Source organism: Ambystoma mexicanum, chromosome 8 (genome assembly GCF_040938575.1).
Source record: "Ambystoma mexicanum isolate Mex_15411 chromosome 8, UKY_AmexF1_1, whole genome shotgun sequence".
NCBI classification, from domain to species: Eukaryota; Metazoa; Chordata; class Amphibia; order Caudata; family Ambystomatidae; genus Ambystoma; species Ambystoma mexicanum.
Genome location: NC_090929.1, coordinates 341,055,227 through 341,074,352, shown reverse-complemented (window position 1 = coordinate 341,074,352; position 19,126 = coordinate 341,055,227). Strand labels below are relative to the sequence as shown.

General features: G+C 44.5%; 1 protein-coding gene across 3 annotated transcripts in view; it reads right to left on the bottom strand.

Annotated features, from left to right (window-relative positions):
• NOXA1 (NADPH oxidase activator 1) overlaps positions 1-19,126 on the bottom strand; it is a 288,049-nt gene that overhangs the window by 135,392 nt on the left and 133,531 nt on the right. For all 3 annotated transcript variants that reach the window (XM_069609785.1, XM_069609784.1, XM_069609786.1), the window contains 2 exons: positions 1,557-1,616; positions 998-1,038 (listed from right to left, as the gene is read on the bottom strand). In XM_069609785.1, the coding sequence (XP_069465886.1) occupies positions 998-1,038; positions 1,557-1,616 (101 nt within the window). The remainder of the gene's footprint in view (positions 1-997; positions 1,039-1,556; positions 1,617-19,126) is intronic.

The following is a 19,126-nucleotide window of genomic DNA, read 5'->3' as shown; positions in this document are numbered from 1 at the left end:
GGTGTCAAGAAGGATTACAAGAGCAAAAGAGAGAACGAAAAGAAGAGATCGAGAAATAATAAGCGACTGATAACAAATCTGATTTGCAATAAAAGGTTCATGATCATAGAAAGAGTGCAAAGAAGAAAGAGCAAGAAGATAAAAGGAAGATGTGGACCTTTTACATTACCACTGCCTTTTCAAAGGGTATGATGAGTGGGCTGACTAAGAACGCCATGGTTGAGGAGGGTTACGAGAAGAAACAATGGCTGCAAAGGGTTAAGAGAATTCAAGGATAATGTAATGGTTGAGGATAGAATGGTAGAAAAAGTTTCACGGTGTAGAAAAAGAAATTCTGCAAGAGAAGGAAAAGTGATGTATGTTGGAAGGAAAGGAGGAAACATTAAAGCTCTATAAATCATAACGCATCAATGTGCGCTTAGGTGGAAAAAAGGATCGGGGGATGGGCAGAAAATTATCAAAAGACAAAAGGTCGGCAGAGAGAACATGCTAGTGGAAATGGGAGGATGAGAAGGAACATTTAAAAAAATTAGGTAAGGCAAAGAACCAGAAATATGAGACAATGAAGTACACAAATGTGATAAAAGGAAAGAATCCACAGTAGGAATAAAAAATAAGGTAGCGTGTTTTGTAAGAAGATGAAGATTAAAGTCACCTAATGAGAAAAAAAAGATAATTTAAAGGTAATAGCAGAGAAACCCCATTCTGCCAGTAAGCTACAATTAGAAGGTAGAGAATCAAGCATGCAGAGCAAGAGAGCTCACCACATTCTCTCCTGCCTCCTGAACCTCTGTCTCTAGGGTTCCCACTCACCCAGTCTCCAGCACGGTGAAACCAAAAATAGTTTCCAGGACTCCGCAGGGACAACAAACAGTGGCAGACTCTTTTCTTTCATCGGTAGTTTCCTAACCATCACCCGCACTGCTTTGTTAAGATGTCATGCACAAATAATACTCCTGGTGACTGTTACTGTGGATTTCTGACATTAATTACTTACTGCGTAGTAGTGTCAGTACATGGTTCATAAAATCCAGGTCTCTGTAGAAAGAATGAAAAAGCAGCTCTGTTAGAATGTCTGGGATTTCCCAAATTCTCTGCAGGAAAAGTCACGTCTTACACTGAATGACGGTTTGATCTCTATGTTCAATCCCAATCATTCCTTTTTAAATCCTATACAAGCCTCCTTTTAGGTTTCTATTAATGGAAACATAATCCACTAAAGCCTGGCCTCAGTTACCTGGCATACCCTTTATCAAACTCCAACAGGCAGAATAGCACATCATAATCCACTGCAGCCACATTGCTATGTCCACCTCAGTGGTGGCTGGCAGAGAGACAACATTGCTGTAGTGGCATGTATCGGTCAGAAGCTAGTTTTACAGACTACGCAAGCATTGTCTCTCTTGGCCACGGTGCTCACATTACAGTCGGTCTCTGTGTTCGGAAACAATAGCTGAATAATAGAAATATGCTGCAGACAATGATTGCCTGGGACAATGGAACTTCATGTAAAGAGAAAAGCTGAAGAAAAAGGTTACAAAACATCATGAATTTACCTGCGGCCGAAGAGGCTCGAATCCTATATATTCATCATTGGGAATCACAGAGGAGATCACCTGTTGATAGATGAATTAGGAAGTCTTAGTCATGGAGGGATGCATGGAATGGCCAAGAAAACAGTACATTGCAGAAGCTTTTCATCTCAAAAAGGGTGATTAGCTCAATGCTGTCCCCCCCGTAATGAACATCACTGGACATGTGGAGTAGCAGTTAATAAAGATATGAGTGTGCAAGTGGGTACACGTACAAGGGTGTCTTGCAGTTGGCCAGGTGACAGGACTATGCCAAGTTAATTTTGCCACTTTTGGCACTTACAAAATATCACAGTCATTCTGGTGAGTGGAGGAACCACCCTCATGCTTTCATAATGATGTAAATGGGAAATAGTAACCCAACCAGGGTAGGCCGGGCCAGATAGCCATGAGGTTTAGTTATTTAATGGAGATGTCCCCAGGCCATAATTTCATTGTTAAAGAGGAGTGTGGGAGCCCCTCTACTGAGAATGAACATGGGGCCAATACCATGTTCTATGGAATGTCTTCCACTTAGGAGGGTCTACAATCACGTTTTAGCTCACTGCGCCCTTCACAGAGGAGAAATACCCATTTGCATATCAGATTGATCCTACCCACAAGGGAAGTCCGGCACCAAAATGCTATGCAATTCTCCTCTGAACAAGAGTACCATCAGCAACCCCAGACATGTGTTTCAGCCATGTTGCACCTCCTCAGTGAGGTGAAGCAGAGCCTCTCTAAGGCACAGTGAGCAAGGGGTCAATGTCTGGATTACCCTTGGTTATTTAGGGTGCAACCCCAAATTTTCCAAAATTAAAGAGGAGCGTGGCAGCCCCTCTACTGAGAACGAACATGGGTCAAATAGAATTTCTTCCACTCAGGAGGGTCTACGACCATGTTTTAGCTCACGGCACCCTTCAGAGAGGAGAAATATCCATTTGCATATCAGTCTGGTCCCACCCACAAGGGCAGTCATTATTGGCTCTTATTCTATCATTCTGTGTAAGAGTTAACTTTGTTGCCCAGATTCCCGTGTTGTAAGCACTGGGGCAAGGTCATCCATGTATTGCAATTGTGGATTGCTCACAGGTCAGGAACTTGCCTCTGGTATAGGACCTGTCTGCACGTAAAGGTTGACTTCAGGAATGGTCAAATCAGCCCTTCATCCTTTTGAGATCAACAAATTGTGTACCTTGTAATTTGGTTCAAAATAACAACTATTATTACGGCGCTTAGGTGGAGGAATCCATCAAGGAACACTTATTACTATCATTATTAACCATGCAAGACAGCAAAAAGAAAGGATTTGTTTAGGAATATCAGGAGGATCTCATTACCACATTAAAAAGAAAAAATGTGCTTCTCCTTCCATTCAAACTTGTTTAATATCAGTGACGGTCTGTGATGAGGGGCTGTCTTAAAGTCCTAATGTTACCAATCCAGTCGATTAACCTATAAAAATGCCGATTTCATAGACTATTTTCATTCATATGTTTTACTGCTACTAAATAGTCCTCATGGGGACTGCAAAACGACTCAGCAGGCAATATTGATGGGACGATGCAGGGGCATCTCTCTCTCTCTCTCTCTGTCTCTCTCTCTCTCTCTCTCTCTTTCTCTCTATGTCTTTCTCTATCTTACCTAGAGCATGGATCTGGAAGATTTTAGTTCCCTGGATGTTGTAGGCTACAACTCCCATCAGTCCCATCCAGGATAGACATTGGTGACAGATCAATGGAGTTGTAGTCAAAGATATCAGGAGAGTGTCACTTGGAGGGCCCTGCTTTCAGTGACAACCTGTAATGCTTTTAAATAAAACATGGCGTTTGTGCGCAGTGTATTCTGGTACCCTCTAAGCCATGGTGGACATTCGCTTCATGCCTCAGTGGAATATGCACTTGATGTGAACTATTCTGCTGATAAACATGTTTTCAACATGCTTGTATTATTCCACAGGAAAACATGTTTTCAACGCTAGTTATTGCTTATGTTATTCTGCACCACTCATCCAAGGACACTTTGGGAGGAAGTTGCGCAAATACGGTAGAATAAGCCTGTGCCGGCTGGTACCTGATAACGTTACCACAGATATTGTCAAAAATGAGCATGAGTTATGGAGTTGTTTTCATGTTCTCTTGAGATAAGTAACAGTTCTGCTCCTTGAAGATTACCATGGGTCACTCCAGCCAGGAACTCATGAGAGCTGCCAAAGGGCAGAAACTTTGAGAGCCAGAGGGTTCTAGAAGGTGCTACCCCGTGATTGCAGAGGGCTTAAAACGAGGGGCGCCAAGGTGGTCAAGTAGAAAGCTTCACTTGGAGGTTGGACGCATCGCTCCAGGCCCGTTGATGCCGAAATGTCTCTCCTTGACTGTTTTGGGTCTTTTGAGTGACTTCTGGGTTGATGAGGATGTTCTTTGCTGCTGTGACAACGGTAATGTATTTTATCTAGACTTCTTTTATTCTTTGCATGTATAGCATGAACTTACCCATTTAGTATTTTTGTTGCATGTATCCTTCAATTTATTGTTTTTGTCAGTGGTATGAATAAAGAGGCCGTAAAGAGCCATTTAGCAGTGCAGTTGGGTGTCTGTGTGAATAATTGCTCTCCAGCATCCAAGGTTTTCGTTCAGTGCACTGGGGGAAAAACAGTTAAGAGTTTTGTGTAACATATCCGGGCACTTTGTGAAAGCAAAACACAACCCTGAGATACCGAGAACCACGGCAGCATCCTCAGAGGGTGGCCCATCCATTGCTGGGCATCCCCAAACCGTGCAGTTGGAACGAGTTATGGGTTTTCTTTAACACTGATTCCCTTGTGGTGGACAATTTCAAATCCACTTTAATACAGCTGGAGGAAATCCAAGGGACACAGCGGAAACACAAAAAAGAACAGTGTCTTGATCAGTGATTTAAATCCTTTGGAAGGGAACCTATCAGCATATTTCCAAAGAGGTTACATCCAGGGACCAGGGTGCAGTGCCCAGGGGATCAACACAGCAGGCCATTGGCATCAACCCAACAAACTAGAACCACCCAAGAAATTGAAAGTATTTGTTGTGAAATTACCCAATTCTGAGACTCTTACCTTTCTTGCTAGTGGTGTGAAACAGGTTTAGGATCCACTGAACCAACAATTGAGAGGACTGGTTTCCTTGGGTGGGGTGGTCACTACCTTGGAAGAACGCTTTGTTCTGAGCAGGAAAGTGGTGTGTGGTGCTATTTATTAATCTAGATAAGGGAAATAACTTGCAGATCTCCATGCCAGGAAATCTACCATTGTGAATTCCTATAAAACTTTCAAGCAAATGTATTTTATGCTTCGTGAAAGATGAAGAGTTCTGGATTTGCCTACACAAATATACAAGGTTTTGCAGCATCTTGATTTTTTAATGATTAAGGTGGGACCCTACCACTTACTCTGTTCTTAATTATCTTATTAGCCTCTACCTGCCCTTTGCATGGTGGTGACGGTGGGAGGTCTTAAATTAAGCAGTGTTGTTGGGGCTATGACAGCCTCAATATCTGCCAGTGTGTATGGAGTCAAGAGGCTCCCAGCCGTCCCCTCCCTATGATGTGTGCCAAAGAGTCCGCCTTCGTGGGGTATCTTGAAGGATGAATCCGAATGCATCTTATTTCTGTAATCCACTCTTATAGAGGGTGGAAATTAGATGGCACAGAGGGAAATTAGCCTGTTTTTCAGTTAGGCCGGCTGGATAGAGATTTTATTTGTGTAATCCCTCTCTGCTCATCAGTGAAAAAATGCTGTTCACTCTAGCAGGTGATCTTTTTCAATAATATGAGCCTTGCTGTTTCCCTATGTGCAACAGGACAGATCCACGTGGAGAGGGGGGTTTGGCCAGCTAAAATTGTGATTTGGCCCCCCAAACCAACACTTCCTCTGCCTGATTTGTTTTCATTTAAGCCAATTTTCCAGGGAGTGGCAGTTGTTACATTGTATTAGAACTTTCTTTCTTTTTTAACATATTTTGCTTTAATTAAGCAAGCAACTGGTGTTCACCTTGAGGTTTTGCCAAGCCACTTAGCTTTATATAATGCATGGTAGTGTCAGCCAATGAAGTACTTCATGTAATCACTGCTTTTTTGAAGATCATCTGTATTGCGGTTTTCTGGCCACCTGACAGCAAATGGAGATGCAGGCACTCAAATGCCTCATTAGGTCAAAAAACTGTGACGAATCACAGAAATGCATCCCTTCTCCTCAAGGGGGAGCCCCCCCCGCACCCTGTGAGGCTAGGGAGTTGAGCCAGCTCCACAACACCCTCTCCTAGAGGTAGCACCTTTGAGAGACTCCCCCTTTTGTGACAAAGACTCCTGTTCCTGTGAGGAACTCCCTAAAAAACTGCTCAACAATATCACTTTGAACATATCCTATGAAGACTTATATGAAGAAAAAGCCTGTATGTGTTATTGCAAATGGAAATTGTAAGTGTTTCTTTGAATTTAACATCCCATTTAACTCGGACAAGGAGGATGATGTGTAGAGGTGGAGGGACGCTATCAGGCAGAAAGAGACTCTGACGTATGCCGGGGAAGAGGAAGAGATGTGAGAAGAGGGAAAACCTGTGAGTTACAAACGAGCGAGGGAAGCTGGTACAAAGGAGAAGTCGGACGCGCAGCATCCTGTGACTAGAGCAGAACGAGAAACAGAAGTAGACGCGCTGCATCTAGCTAAGAGGCGAACAAGAGAAGTAAAGTCAAATGCTCAGCGTCTGACAATCAGAGAGAGAGAGAGAAAAGGAAAGTAAAGTGGTAGCGTGACCACGAAAAGCTTGTGGTGGACCGGGTGTCCCAGAAACAAGGCTGAGACCACTCTGTGACTGAAGACACTGAACCTAGAGGTAACGGAAATACCAAACTATCATCCTAGACAATGGAAGCATTGAAGGAACTGCAGAGGCCAGTCAGGAGGAAGAGAGAGACGATCCAGGGTGAGTAAAAGCTCTGGTGATATTATCCCTTAGAACAACAGGTAACAGGGAAAACGGGAGACCCGGGAGGGGGACAGAGAATTGTTATGAAACTAATCATACTCGTCCCAGTCAAGATGAAGAGACTGTAATATTGAAACCCAGAGGAGTGAATGAGAATCATTATGGGACTAATCATGCTCTTCCCAGTCAAGATAAAGGGACTATAATACTGAAACCCAGAGGAGTAAATGAGAATCGTTGTGGGACCAATCATACTCGTCCCAGTCAAAGTAAAGGGATTGTAATATTGAAATCGCAGGAAGTAAATGAGGATCATCATTGGAATGCTCAGACACACATCAGCCAGGAAAAAGAACGTATAATCCAAGAAGAGAGTAAAGCTAAAAGTGAAAAGCATGAGGATAAGGCTGGATCACAATATATGTGCAAAGACATGTAGAAAAGGGATCAAATATTGTGAATTGCATAGAAAGGAAGAGAATACAAAATAATAGATGTATACATGTTTGATACCTTTACCTTGGGAAGAGAGGAGAACAAATATCTGTAGAGAGAAGCAAGAGGATTTTGACAAAGTAGCAGAGAGCATTATCCTAAGAGGAAAGAAACACAAGCCCATTTACTATTGAACGAATTGTGTGAGCTGATCAAAACAGTCAGCAAAGACTATCTGAGAATCAGTTGTCTTGATTTGTTATCATAGTCTTACCTTAACTGGTTAGTTTTGGACAGTGGACAGATTCTATTAAGACATTCACTGACAAGCACCGTAGCTAGTTTTGTTAGGTAAGAAAACATTATAGCATAGGGAGAGGTAGGCATTTTTGCTTTTCTTTAATTCAAGCTACAGTGAAATGGCTTATCAGAGTCCACGTCCTTGTTCTGAAATGCCACACACCATTAAAATATTTAAGGAGGTCCTGGATTACTGTGCATCCATAAAGATGAGAGGTGATGGAAGGAGTGAATCTCTATCTCACTGCGGTCTGTCATGAAGGATGAAGGGCCCTTGTCCCTTACAGAGGGATAGGGAGTGCTGTGAGAAAGACGTGTGGGTTTGTAGTGTTTTGGAACCTGGTACTTACCAAGTTCCAAGTGAGGTGGGAGGGTGCTACAAGACTAGGAGGGGAATGTCATGGACGCTGGTCATTGGCCAGTCACTTCACATCTTGCAGGGTCCCAATAGACCCAGTCTTGGCGCCTTTGGCACTGAGCTCAATATAAAAGTGTGCTTGGCACACAGTCTGTTAAAGGCACAAGCATCTGGGCAGGGCGGGCCCTAGCAATGCATGGAAGGCACGTGCAGAAGGCAGGAGGAGTGGCAAGGTGGGGTCTCAGGGCGGGGCCTAAAGGGAGTGGCTGGGGCCAGGCTATATAAGCCGGCCCCACCCACATGCTGGCACTCCGCATTAGTCTGCTAGTGCAGCGTAACGCTTACTGCCGTTCAGAAGACCTTACCTGTGTCAGCACGTGAATCCTCAGTCTCCGGAACCTCCAGCATCTTACCTGAGTCAGCCGCACCATCGCTGGAAACTTCTGCAGCTATGCACGCATCTTACCTGAGTCAGCCGCACCATTGCTGGAAGCACTACCATCGCTTCACTTCTGCAGCTACTCGCGCATCTTACCTGAGTCAGCCGCACCATCGGTGGAAACTTCTGCAGCTACGCACGTATCTTACTTGAGTCAGCCACACCAATGCTGGAAGCACTACCATCGATTCACTTCTGCAGTTATGCACGCATCTTACCTGAGTCAGCCGGACCATCGCTGGAAGCGCTGCTTACGCTTCCCCTTCCACAGTTACGCGCATATCTTACCTGGATCTGCAGTCTCATCGCGGGTGCCGCTCCGGCATCTGTACCGGTCCCGAACTTCCATCAACACGGGATCTTCTTCCGTCGCATCATCTTCGAGAATCTGCATCTCCGGCCGCCAGTAGGAGTTGGACACTGCCCATCAAGCACCGATCTGCTGCACCTGCAAAGGGAAAGGAAACACAAGGTTAGCACTTGTACAGACTTCCATACTTTAAGCAGCGAACTTCAGGTAGAGGCCACTTACCACTGGTAACTTCTCCGTTGTAGAGTTTGTCGTCACATGTTCCTGGGTCATCTTCATACCTAAGGAATAGAGCAAGAACAATATAGGGTTACGGACAATTATCATGGTGGAAGATTAACACAGTCAATACGAACAATAATCATAGTCACAAAACTTACCTTCAAGACGGAATGGTTGCAGACGGTCTGGACCTTCACGCCAAGGACCAGTGTTGTAACTAGGTCCATCTACAGCGCCCCTGCTGGAGGAAAGCAGGACGGAGAGCTCATCCTTCAATCATAACAAGTGAGCCTGCATGGGCAAACTCTTGCTCACAACCTTCTGGCACGAAAGGTTTGAGGGGAATCCCAACATCACCACGCCATTTTTACCATCTCCCATCTTCTCTCAGGAGCAGAACCAGTATTCTGGGTCCTCGATTACGCAGTGGCTGGGGAAGAGAAGTGATCCACGGAGCCAGGTCCAGGAAGGGCTCCAACCACACCCCAACGCCCCCGCGGAGACCAGGTGAGCGTAACAGGGACGGTCGGTTGAAAAACATGGAGATGAGTCAGTGCTGGATTCTACACTCGTATCATAAATAAACATTTGTATCTTACCAAGACTCTGTATTCATCTTTACAATGGCGACGTGTGGGAGAACGGTACACGAAAACCCTGACTGGCGAAGGAGTAGAGGGTCCAGAGGCAGAGAGCAGATCCGGAGGAACTGCGGAAAAATGACAGGAACCAAAAGCAGACCCAACAACCTGTAGGCAGGCGGTGTCTATTGAAGCAGCATGGAGCGATAAAACCGCAGTGAGTAGGCTGGACCGGATTAGGGAAATTACTGTATATGGCAGGCACACGCAATGTACCGGCCGGCAAGTGTGAACTGCCAGTCACTTATGCAGACGTGTGCGCGAGCGGCCAATCACGAGTCAGCATCATGCTTTGCTAGGCAGCCCAAGGGGACTGTAGAGGAGGCAGCTACAGGCACAAGCATCAGGTGGATGACGCATTGTATGGCCGATTCAGTATGAACGTGCATTACATGCATGAACTTTTTATAAGTATAAGGGTGCGAGGGGCTGGAGTAAGGAAACAGACACAGCATTTATTTTTCACTGCACAATAATGGAGTTAGTCAAATTATAAAAAGATTGGGAAACACGCCTCACTAGCCCTAACTCTATGAAGGGTTTCCCTGCCACAACTACACTAACTAGTGGACCAGTCTTTGTCAGGATGTCTAAAATAATATACACTGTCCTGTGGCCAAAACCTACTCTAACCCTCACACTTACAATACTATGAGGAAACATAATAAACACTTGGCTGTTTTCCTGCAGCGTTCCGACACTTGTTTGTGCCAAGCTCCAATTTAAGCGTCCAGCACGTCCAGGTAATCCCACGATTTGGGCACAAGTAAGTTCTCCTTACTTGCTAGGCTACCCACAATGTACCCACATAGAACTCGTCTTCCCTAACAAGTGGACTTTATATGCTGCAGGGAAGGACAATCCACACTCTGTGGTCTTTCCTCAATCAGCTCCAAGTAGCCCCCTTTCTCGCTGAACCACCCAGTATTTGGGAAGGACTTTTCTTCCCTGATAAGTGGACTTTGTAGTGCCTGGGGTCTTTCCTTTATTACTGTATTTTATGCAGCCAATTATTGTAATGAGCAATTAATTTAAATGATCATTTCCTGCCTTGAGGCAGAGTTGGCCTGCTCCTCTGCCAAAAGAACATCAATTTGAATTTTCTCTGAACTACTGGGTCGAGGAAGAGCAGAGAGCACACAATCAGTGTTCTAAAAGGAGGGACCCTCTGTGTGTGTTTTGTGATGTCTGGCTGGAATATTTAATTAATTTGCCTCGGAACAGGTAGAGGGGGTGAAATGGACTGATTCGTCTTTTCCCTGACCTCTCGTGCCTTGAAACACTTGTGTATAGGCACGTTATAAATGCCGTATCATATCATACCGGGATAGGTCTCCCTTCCCACTCCATACCTCTTGAACCAGCGCCGCAGCCCGGGTTCCCTCTTCTGTACCCCTCATGTCATAGCTTCAATCCGGGAAACCGCTCACCTTCGGGAGTCTTTCATGGCATACACCAGCACCGGAGACTCCCGTCTTTTCCCTGACCTCACCAGTACCGTTCCCACTGCAATGGGAACCAAGTGTTCTTGTCAGCCTTGTCTTTTCTCTCCCTCGAGTGCCGCTAACGCTTGTATTTCATTTCCTGTAGTCTGCGAAATGCCAGCGTGCTCTTTCCTCAAAAGCCTCGGTTGCACCGATGGGCTGGGTACCAGGGGCGTTGCTAGGGGGGGCTAAGGGGGCTATAGCCCCTGATCTTTTGGTTGTAGCCCCTGATAGAATCTCAGGTGTTACAGCCAAAAGACTAGCTAGCCCCCAGTCCCAACAGTTCCGACATCAGCTTAGCCCCGGGTCTTTTCCAGACCTAGCAACTCCCCTGCTGGGTACCATTTCTCCAACGAGCCAGCAAGGAATTAGACAGTCTCGTACTTGGGCTGTAAGTGTTGAACTGGACACAGCACCAATCTACCCAGCCCTGGTTTCTGCCGACACCTGAGCTGGGTAAACGGTTTCCCGCCAGTCTCAATAATAATATTTTTTGCAATCTTCTGTGCTGCAGTTCATCTTTTTCTTTCTTCCACTCCACATATCACACACAGGTCTCTCATTTCTCTCCTTCTATGATTCCTTCTTCTATCTCCATTATTGCTTCTTTCCTTCTGATTTTCACTCCTTCTGCCTCCACAACCATGGCCACTTCTGCCACTGTGATGTCCCCTTCTACCAACCATGTGTTCTGTCCTGCTTCTGCTTTTATGCCGGGATTACGCTTGGTTAGAGGAAAGCAACTAGAAAGTTGCTGGTACTCTCCTAGTACATCTATATAGGGCCTCCTCATCCCAGTACTATGCATTCCTGTTACTGGTGTAGGTTTGCATGAGTTTCTCAGTTCTGCCACAAATGAGTTCAGAGTGGCAGCTAAGGGTAACCTCTTTTGATGAAGTCCTGCGTCAACCAGTGGAATAGTGCTTGTTGGTAGAAAACCAGTGATGTTATCCTTGGATTCATCACAAAGGGGAAAAGAAACAGCCAATGCAGGAGGGATCATCATGCGGTTTTCCCACATGAAGTCTAAATGTGAGTTAGGCTACTGGGGTAAAGGAAGGAGCAGCCAATTCAGCATAAGCTATACAATGGCATGAGGAGAGAGGCACAGCCAGTTCAGGAGAAATCATCATGTGTATTTCTTTCCAGTATCAATGAATTATCTGGTTTCTATCAAATAAAGAGGTGGAGGTTGGCGAGTATAGGAATAACACCACCAGACAGATTTCTAGATAATTCGGGAGAACCCAGGATCGAATGGACGGACATTTTCAGATTGTATTTGTTGGCCATAGGTGACACATTTGTTGATGAACGAAAGCACGATACATTAATGAACTGTTTGGGCAAGGAGGCGGAGAGGATAATAAAACATGTACCGTCCATCTGAGGGACGGTGAAGGAAATGGATCATCCAGAGGAGACATATACAATCAGGCAATGCGGAAGATCCAGGAGCAGTGCGGTCACCAAACAAATCTTGCATTGGAAAGATATACATTTTTTTCTCTTAAACAAATGACAGCAGAAAGTGTGGATGCCTACATAGCAGATATGAGAATACTAATAACATCTTGTAATATTTCTGGTATACAATATCAGAGATCAAATGGTTTTACGCACTTCAGATTTAAACGTGCAAGAGAAGTTGTGGCAAGCCAATAATCCCACGTTGGGCGAGGCTTTGAAAATTGCCAGAAGCGTACAGCTAAGCAAAAAGTGTACACAGTATGTAGGAATAAAAGAAGCAATGAATGGAAACAGCATTAAGGAAGTTAAAGTGATACAACCAACAAAGAAATAGAGGATGGTGGCGACGGTGGTGCATAAGAAGAAGGTATTTTCAAGTGCGTGTTGGATCATGTTTGGAGGAGCAGGAATTAAATTGTGGGGCACATGAATTCTGATCCAGAATGTCTGGCAGGAAGTGCGTTGCAAGTGTAACAGGAAACAACATTTTGTGAAGACTTGCCGTGTATACAACGCAGGGAAGAGATACACAGGACCAGTAAGGCCACATATCAATGTAGTGAATGTGGAGTAAGGAAGAGACTTTTCCAAGCTGGTAGTACATATTCAAGCAATCAACATGTCGATGGTTGCAGATGAAAGATAGGAAGAAGCATATAGACCACCTTTAGCATATATTGCAGTAGAAAATAGTCAAGTTCGGATGCTAGTGGATTCAGGATAACCATACATGTTTATGCCCCATTTTAAGTATGTGTTAAAGCTACAGAAGGGGGTGGGAGAGTTGAAAAATAATTATATTGACCCTTTTGCATATGGGGGTGCTGATACACATTTTAGGTTATGTGTGGTGCATTGTAGGAGTGGGAGATCGCAACGTTAAAGGAAAAGTGTATGTTAGCAAGAAGGGAGATATTTTGCTGGGATGGAAACACTGAGGGTGTCGCTAAATGGAAATTAAACCGGGACCAGATGAGCACATATATGCAATTTTGCCAATTAGTTCAAGATGTGTTTATGGTCGGGAGATAGTGAAGGAATTTACAGATGTTTGAGGATGCAATCCGTATGCTGGGAGCTTTCAGTCATAAAATCAAGTTGAAGTTGGGGTCTGTTCCCATTGTCAGAAAAGTTCCCCAGAGTGTGAAGAGTGATCCGGAACTGGAATTAATGAGGCTGTGCAAGGATGTAATAATTTAACCCATAGAGGCGAGTGAATGGTTATCGCCCATTGTAGTGACACAAACGTCTGATGGAAAAATATGCATGTATGTGGATTTGAGAGACGTGAACAAGGCAATATAGGGTGATCGATATCCTATCGCTCACATAAACAATATGTTGTCAATCATGGGCATGGAGAGATGGTTTTCAACTATTAATCCATTATCAGCATACAGCCAAGTGGACTGCATCCCGAATCGAAGCACATCACATCATTCAGAAGACCGATGGGTGCATGGGAATATAAACATATACTGTTCGGTTCGGCATCAGCAAGTGCGGTGGTCCAGGGTGTCAAGGAGAATTTATTTAAGGGGTGCAAAGGCATGCATTGTTTCCAGGATGGCATTCTGGTATGTGCATGGGAGGAGAAGCATGAAAAGTTGTTGGTACAGGTTCTAGAGATATTGCGTAAAACGGGTTAAACCGCGAAGAAGGAGAAATGTAAATTCAAGGTTGATGAAGTTACATATTTGGGGCCTGTTGTAACTGGTGAAGAGTTGAAGCCCAAGCCAGAGTTAGTGGAAGCAATATTGAAACTGAAGGAGCCAGAAGACAAAGCGCAGTTAAGGTCAATTCTAGAACTTTTGGAATTTTATGCAAAATTCACTCCCAATTTTTCTGAGAGGACAGAAGAATTGAGGGAGGTTTTGAGAAAAGCAAAATGATTTGAGTGGTCAGATTCAATAGGAGGGGTATTCCACAGTATTAAAGAAGTTACCACAAGATTTGAGATGGGGGGAAGAACATTTATGGCAGTTGATGCAAGTCAGAAGGGCTTAGGGGAAGTATTAACACCAACGAAGAGAGGAAGTGCCCATTGCATTTGCTTCAAAGGCATTGAACGAACGTGATTGAGAAGGAGGCATTGGCATGTTGGAATTGAAATGATATTATGCCTCCTATTGCAGTATTTGAATGTGTGTTGGCCTACGCCAAGTTGTCTAAAATATCATGTAAATAGACTCCGCGGCAAGGTCTTGACTTTAATGAAAAGTTGTGTAAGTCGCCATCTTGGATTTAGCCGCCATTTTAGGTTCTCTTGTAATGTGGAAGTCACCCTGAACATCAAAATGGAGGCCGAATGACATTCTGAGTGAGATTCTGGCCGTTGTGACCTCCGCACACATGAATAAGTAATATGCCTGCAGGCCACTTGTCAGGGTCGCGAACTAAGACCTTGTCCTATCCCTGACCTATGTGTAAATGAACAACTGTATCAGCGGAACTGATCAAAATGCATACATTATGGGATTGACCTGGCAAGGAACCCTAGGCCTGGTCCCAAGAATGGTTAACCCGTGAGGGGGTTGGCCAAGGGCTAGATAAAGAATATAAAAGCCCAAGTATTCCAATGTACGGTCTCTCTACTAATGCATCGAACCTTCGTTGAAGTTCGTTACGTTACTCTGCGAGCCGAATAGCTATCCGTTTGTCAATTGACTTTTTGGTAACTGTTGTAGCTTTTAAATAAAGCACTTGTATGTCCTTTGTAACCTGTGTTGGTGTGTTTCCTTTGGGCTTCCCAGCCTCATATCAATTTTTTATGTTTTCACAGTTGGCGCCCGAATAGGGACCCTCAAGATGGATGCCGGATCATTGAAGGTTGACGCAGACTATCGAACCGGGATCGGACGGTGTGATTCTGCGGGCCCGACCGAACGAGACGCGATACCTCGGCAGCGCTGCACGATCCGATCCTTGGACGATAGTCGTGTGGTCTGACACGGCATCTTGACGAGGGTCCATTTTTGAGGCGGGCAGATTTGTCGAAACCACCAAACACAAGGTAAAATTCGTTAGGTAAGTTCTTTGATAAACCGTACGGTCCTCCTTAGGTTTGGTGAGGTGCAGTCGTGACCCGGCTCTTAATTTAACCCTGACAATTTGAATTTGGCGTATTGTATCTGCAGACAGAATTATTGACCAGGTAACACCAATTTTTTGTGAAATGCCTGGGAAATTGTCTAGCTGCTTTAGGGCTCTGTTCCGCAGTGATCGACAATCCTTGGAATTTAGCCGCCCGGCACCACAGGAGGGGTCGCCGGCATGTACTATGTACTGTAAGTATGGCATTGGTAGTATAGTATTTAATGATATTTGGCACAGACAGACCAGACATGCCTCCGAATTTCAGTGGCCAATCAACGGCAGTTTTGAGATCCCCCGTATTGAATACCTAGAATCAGTCTTGCTAAAAAAGAAGGCTAGACCTGCAGCCTTTCATGTTTTACAGAATTGGAAAAAGGAAGCGTTACAGCAGCTTAAAAGTAGGGACAAACATGCACGCCGTCATAAAACAAACGCCGAAAAAAGAATCAGTTAAAAATATGGATAGGGCTTTTTCACTTGGAATCCAGAAAATGTACCCCTCTAAAGATTTCCATGTTTCCGAAGAATTTATTGAGAAATTGTTAAACGAACGCAGGCCTGGTGCCTCTGCGCCACCTCCGTATGTTCCTATTTTGGGCGCTCTGCCCATTCCTGCTGTTGTTCCTGCTGTTATTCCTGTTCCCCCTGTACAACCTATTGTTTCTAGTCCTCTAGTTGTTGTTCCTCCACCTATCGCACCGCCCCTTCCCTCTGCACCGATAGTTGCACCTTTATTAAATTTACCTGCACCTCCGCTCTCGAGTGGCCCCGTATTGACTGAAGTTGATCCAGGTGCAGGATCAAAGATCGTCACTCGTAATACTGTTTCGGCAGATAAGAAACAGGAATTGTTTGGATGGGCTAAGCACTGTATGGAGAAAGGTGATCAAATTAATGTTTTTTCCACATTATCTAATTTGAACAGTTTTCCCGAGAAAAATGTTTTTATCGAAGGCTTGGGGACTCATTTATGTGTGATGTGGGGTAGATTACAGAATTCGGATCTTCCACAAGGGGTGAGAGATCTAAATGCTTTGGCACTTTCGAGGGACACAGAGCAGAAAGTACATGGTCATGTTGAAAGATTGTTTGAGTATAGGAAAGATTTTGAAAAGTCACGAGATGAGGATGACGAAGACGATAGAATATATGTACAGAAACGGTTCCTTCCGTGTCGTAGATCGGCACCTGAGGAAATACGAATTTGAACCAAGGTTGCGATCCGATGGATCTCGGATTCATCGATTCCGCCAGATGAAGTATATGACACGTATAGTCAGTATACAGTAGAAATGCAAAGAAAGGTAATTCAGGTAATGGTACAGTACCTGCAAGAAGAATGTGTAAGAAAGAAGGTTAGTTGCCCCATAGAATTGTTGGGGATTTGTAAAAGGGCTTTTTCACCCGACACTTCTTCGGCTGCCTTAGTGCTCGACCTGGCTCTGTTGCTTAGTAAGCAGACGGAGGTACCTATATCTCAGTTGCCTATGAGAGAGGTTCCTCTGACCTTTGTCCCAAAAGTTGAGATCCCCGCCGACGCTGGGACTGGTGCCCCCGCTGTGGATATCCCTGCACATTATGTATCACAATTCGTTCATGTCCCGTTTTCACGACAGGAAGTGAACACTATTAGACAATCAGTTCCCGATATCAGGAAAAACCCGACGGGGTTTTACAAAGAAATAGAGTCCGTCTTGCAGTCCTCTGTGTTCACCTTGAGTGATATTGACTTGCTATTTCCTGTACTCCTACCCGTAGATGTATGGAAACAGGTTCGGACAGTAGACGATGTGCCAGGGTTGGGAGATACGTGGGCTAATATGATTAGGATTGATGGGGAAAGACCAGCAGGTGAGAAACCACCACAGGTAATACTTACTTTGCCTGATAGAATTGTCGCGAAATTAAAAACTATAATTCCAGAGAAGTGAATTATTTGGGACAAGCTTACGGCCTGTGTTCAAGGAAAAACTGAAGGCGCCACGGAATTCTTTAACAGATTCGAGCAGGTATTTTCTGACTTCAGTGGACAGGATTTGGGTACAGAGTCTGGGAAAAGGTTGTTTGTGGACAAATGTGTACGCGGATTGTTGCCCGACATCCAGTCACAGATTATGTCCTCTGAGAGCGCTTGGCAGGCAAAATCTCAATCTGAGGTTTTGCACATGGCTCAGTATTATGAGAACCGTGTTAATAATGAGAAGGACAAAATTGAAAAGAGGAAAGGAGATTTGAAAACCAAAGTATTATTACAACAAATTGTTAGAAACCCCAGAGGAGGCACGACACAGACCAGAGGTCAGTATGTCCCAAAAGGAAATGCTCCTTTGGGTCCTGTGAATATTAATCAATGTGCTTATTGCCGCCAGGAAGGTCATTGGCGAGCACAGTGCCCCGTCCTTCGACAAAGGTCAAACAGTGCGTTTGGGAGTATGGGTAGACGACCCAGGGGCCGCCCTGGAGCAGGGGGCCCTGATTGAGGTCAGTTTTTACAAGATCCTCAGCAACCTTTTTCACGGGAAAATCAGACCTCGAGTGTGGACTCGAGGAACATATTTGATCACCCTTCTGCTGCCTACCTTTCTGAAGAGCTTCCTTCTGAAGATACTCTATTTCATTAGGACTGCCCGAAGCAGGGTTTGGAACCTTCACCTATTCCCGTTAATCAGAAAGGCCCCTATGTTGAATTAATAGTAGGGAATAGGAAACACCAGTTTTTGATAGACACTGGAGCACAGAAGTGCTCCATTGATCATTCCCGGGTTCCAAACATTCCACTGTCAGGGCAAACAAATGTTTCCGTAGGGTTTTCTGGTATACCAATTGTCTGTCCGGTTTCTTCACCGGTGTCTGTTTCTTTGGGTCCCTTTACGGACCATTGCCCTTTTCTTCTCACTTCGAACTGTGGAGAGAATTTGCTGGGGTTGAATTTGTTAAAGAAATTGAATGCAGTAATTCATTGTTCTTCTGATGGAGTACGGCTGACGGTTTCACCACAGCAACTTCCTAATTCTCAGTTCCTGATTCGACCTTTACCGCCTGAGTTTAGCATTGTCCCGGAATGTTTATGGGCGGTTGACGACAATGATGTCGGGGTATTACAGATTGAGCCTGTTAAAATAGTTTTGAAACATGGAGTGAAACTACCACGCATTCCGCAGTATAAAATATCAGTTGAGGGCGAGCGTGCTTTGAAATGCATTGTCTCCGATTTTGTGCATCGTGGGGTGATCGAGGAGATTACAGGTAGTCTGTGTAACAGTCCGATCTTGCCTGTATATAAGAAAGGCAACAATGCAATTCCATACCGGTTCATAATTGATCTTCGTGCTATTAACAGAGTTGTCGCCCCACAATTTCCAATTGTGCCTGATGTGACGACGATATTGACAATGATCCCTGCTACGCACTTCAGCGTTGTGGATTTAAAAAACGCTTTCTTTAGCATTCCTATACATAAGGAAAGTAGATATTTGTTTGCGTTCACCTTGGGGGGACGCTCATTTACATTTACCAGGGCACCTCAAGGGTATACTGAAAGTCCAAGCATTTATAGTAGAGCTTTGAAAGAGCAGCTTGATACCCTTGAATTGCCACCTACTTGTACACTGCTTCAGTATGTCGATGATTTGCTTTTGGCTGCAGATTCTGAAAGTGCTTGTAAAGAAGGCACTGTACTGTTGCTTGTTCATCTAGCTAAAAGTGGTCATAAAGCTTCGCTCAAAAAATTTCAATATTGTTGTCAAGAGGTCGCCTATTTAGGCTACCTCCTGTCAAAGGAGGGGAGAAGATTGACACCTGAAAGAATAAAACACATTTCTGGCATGTCTGTTCCAAATACACAG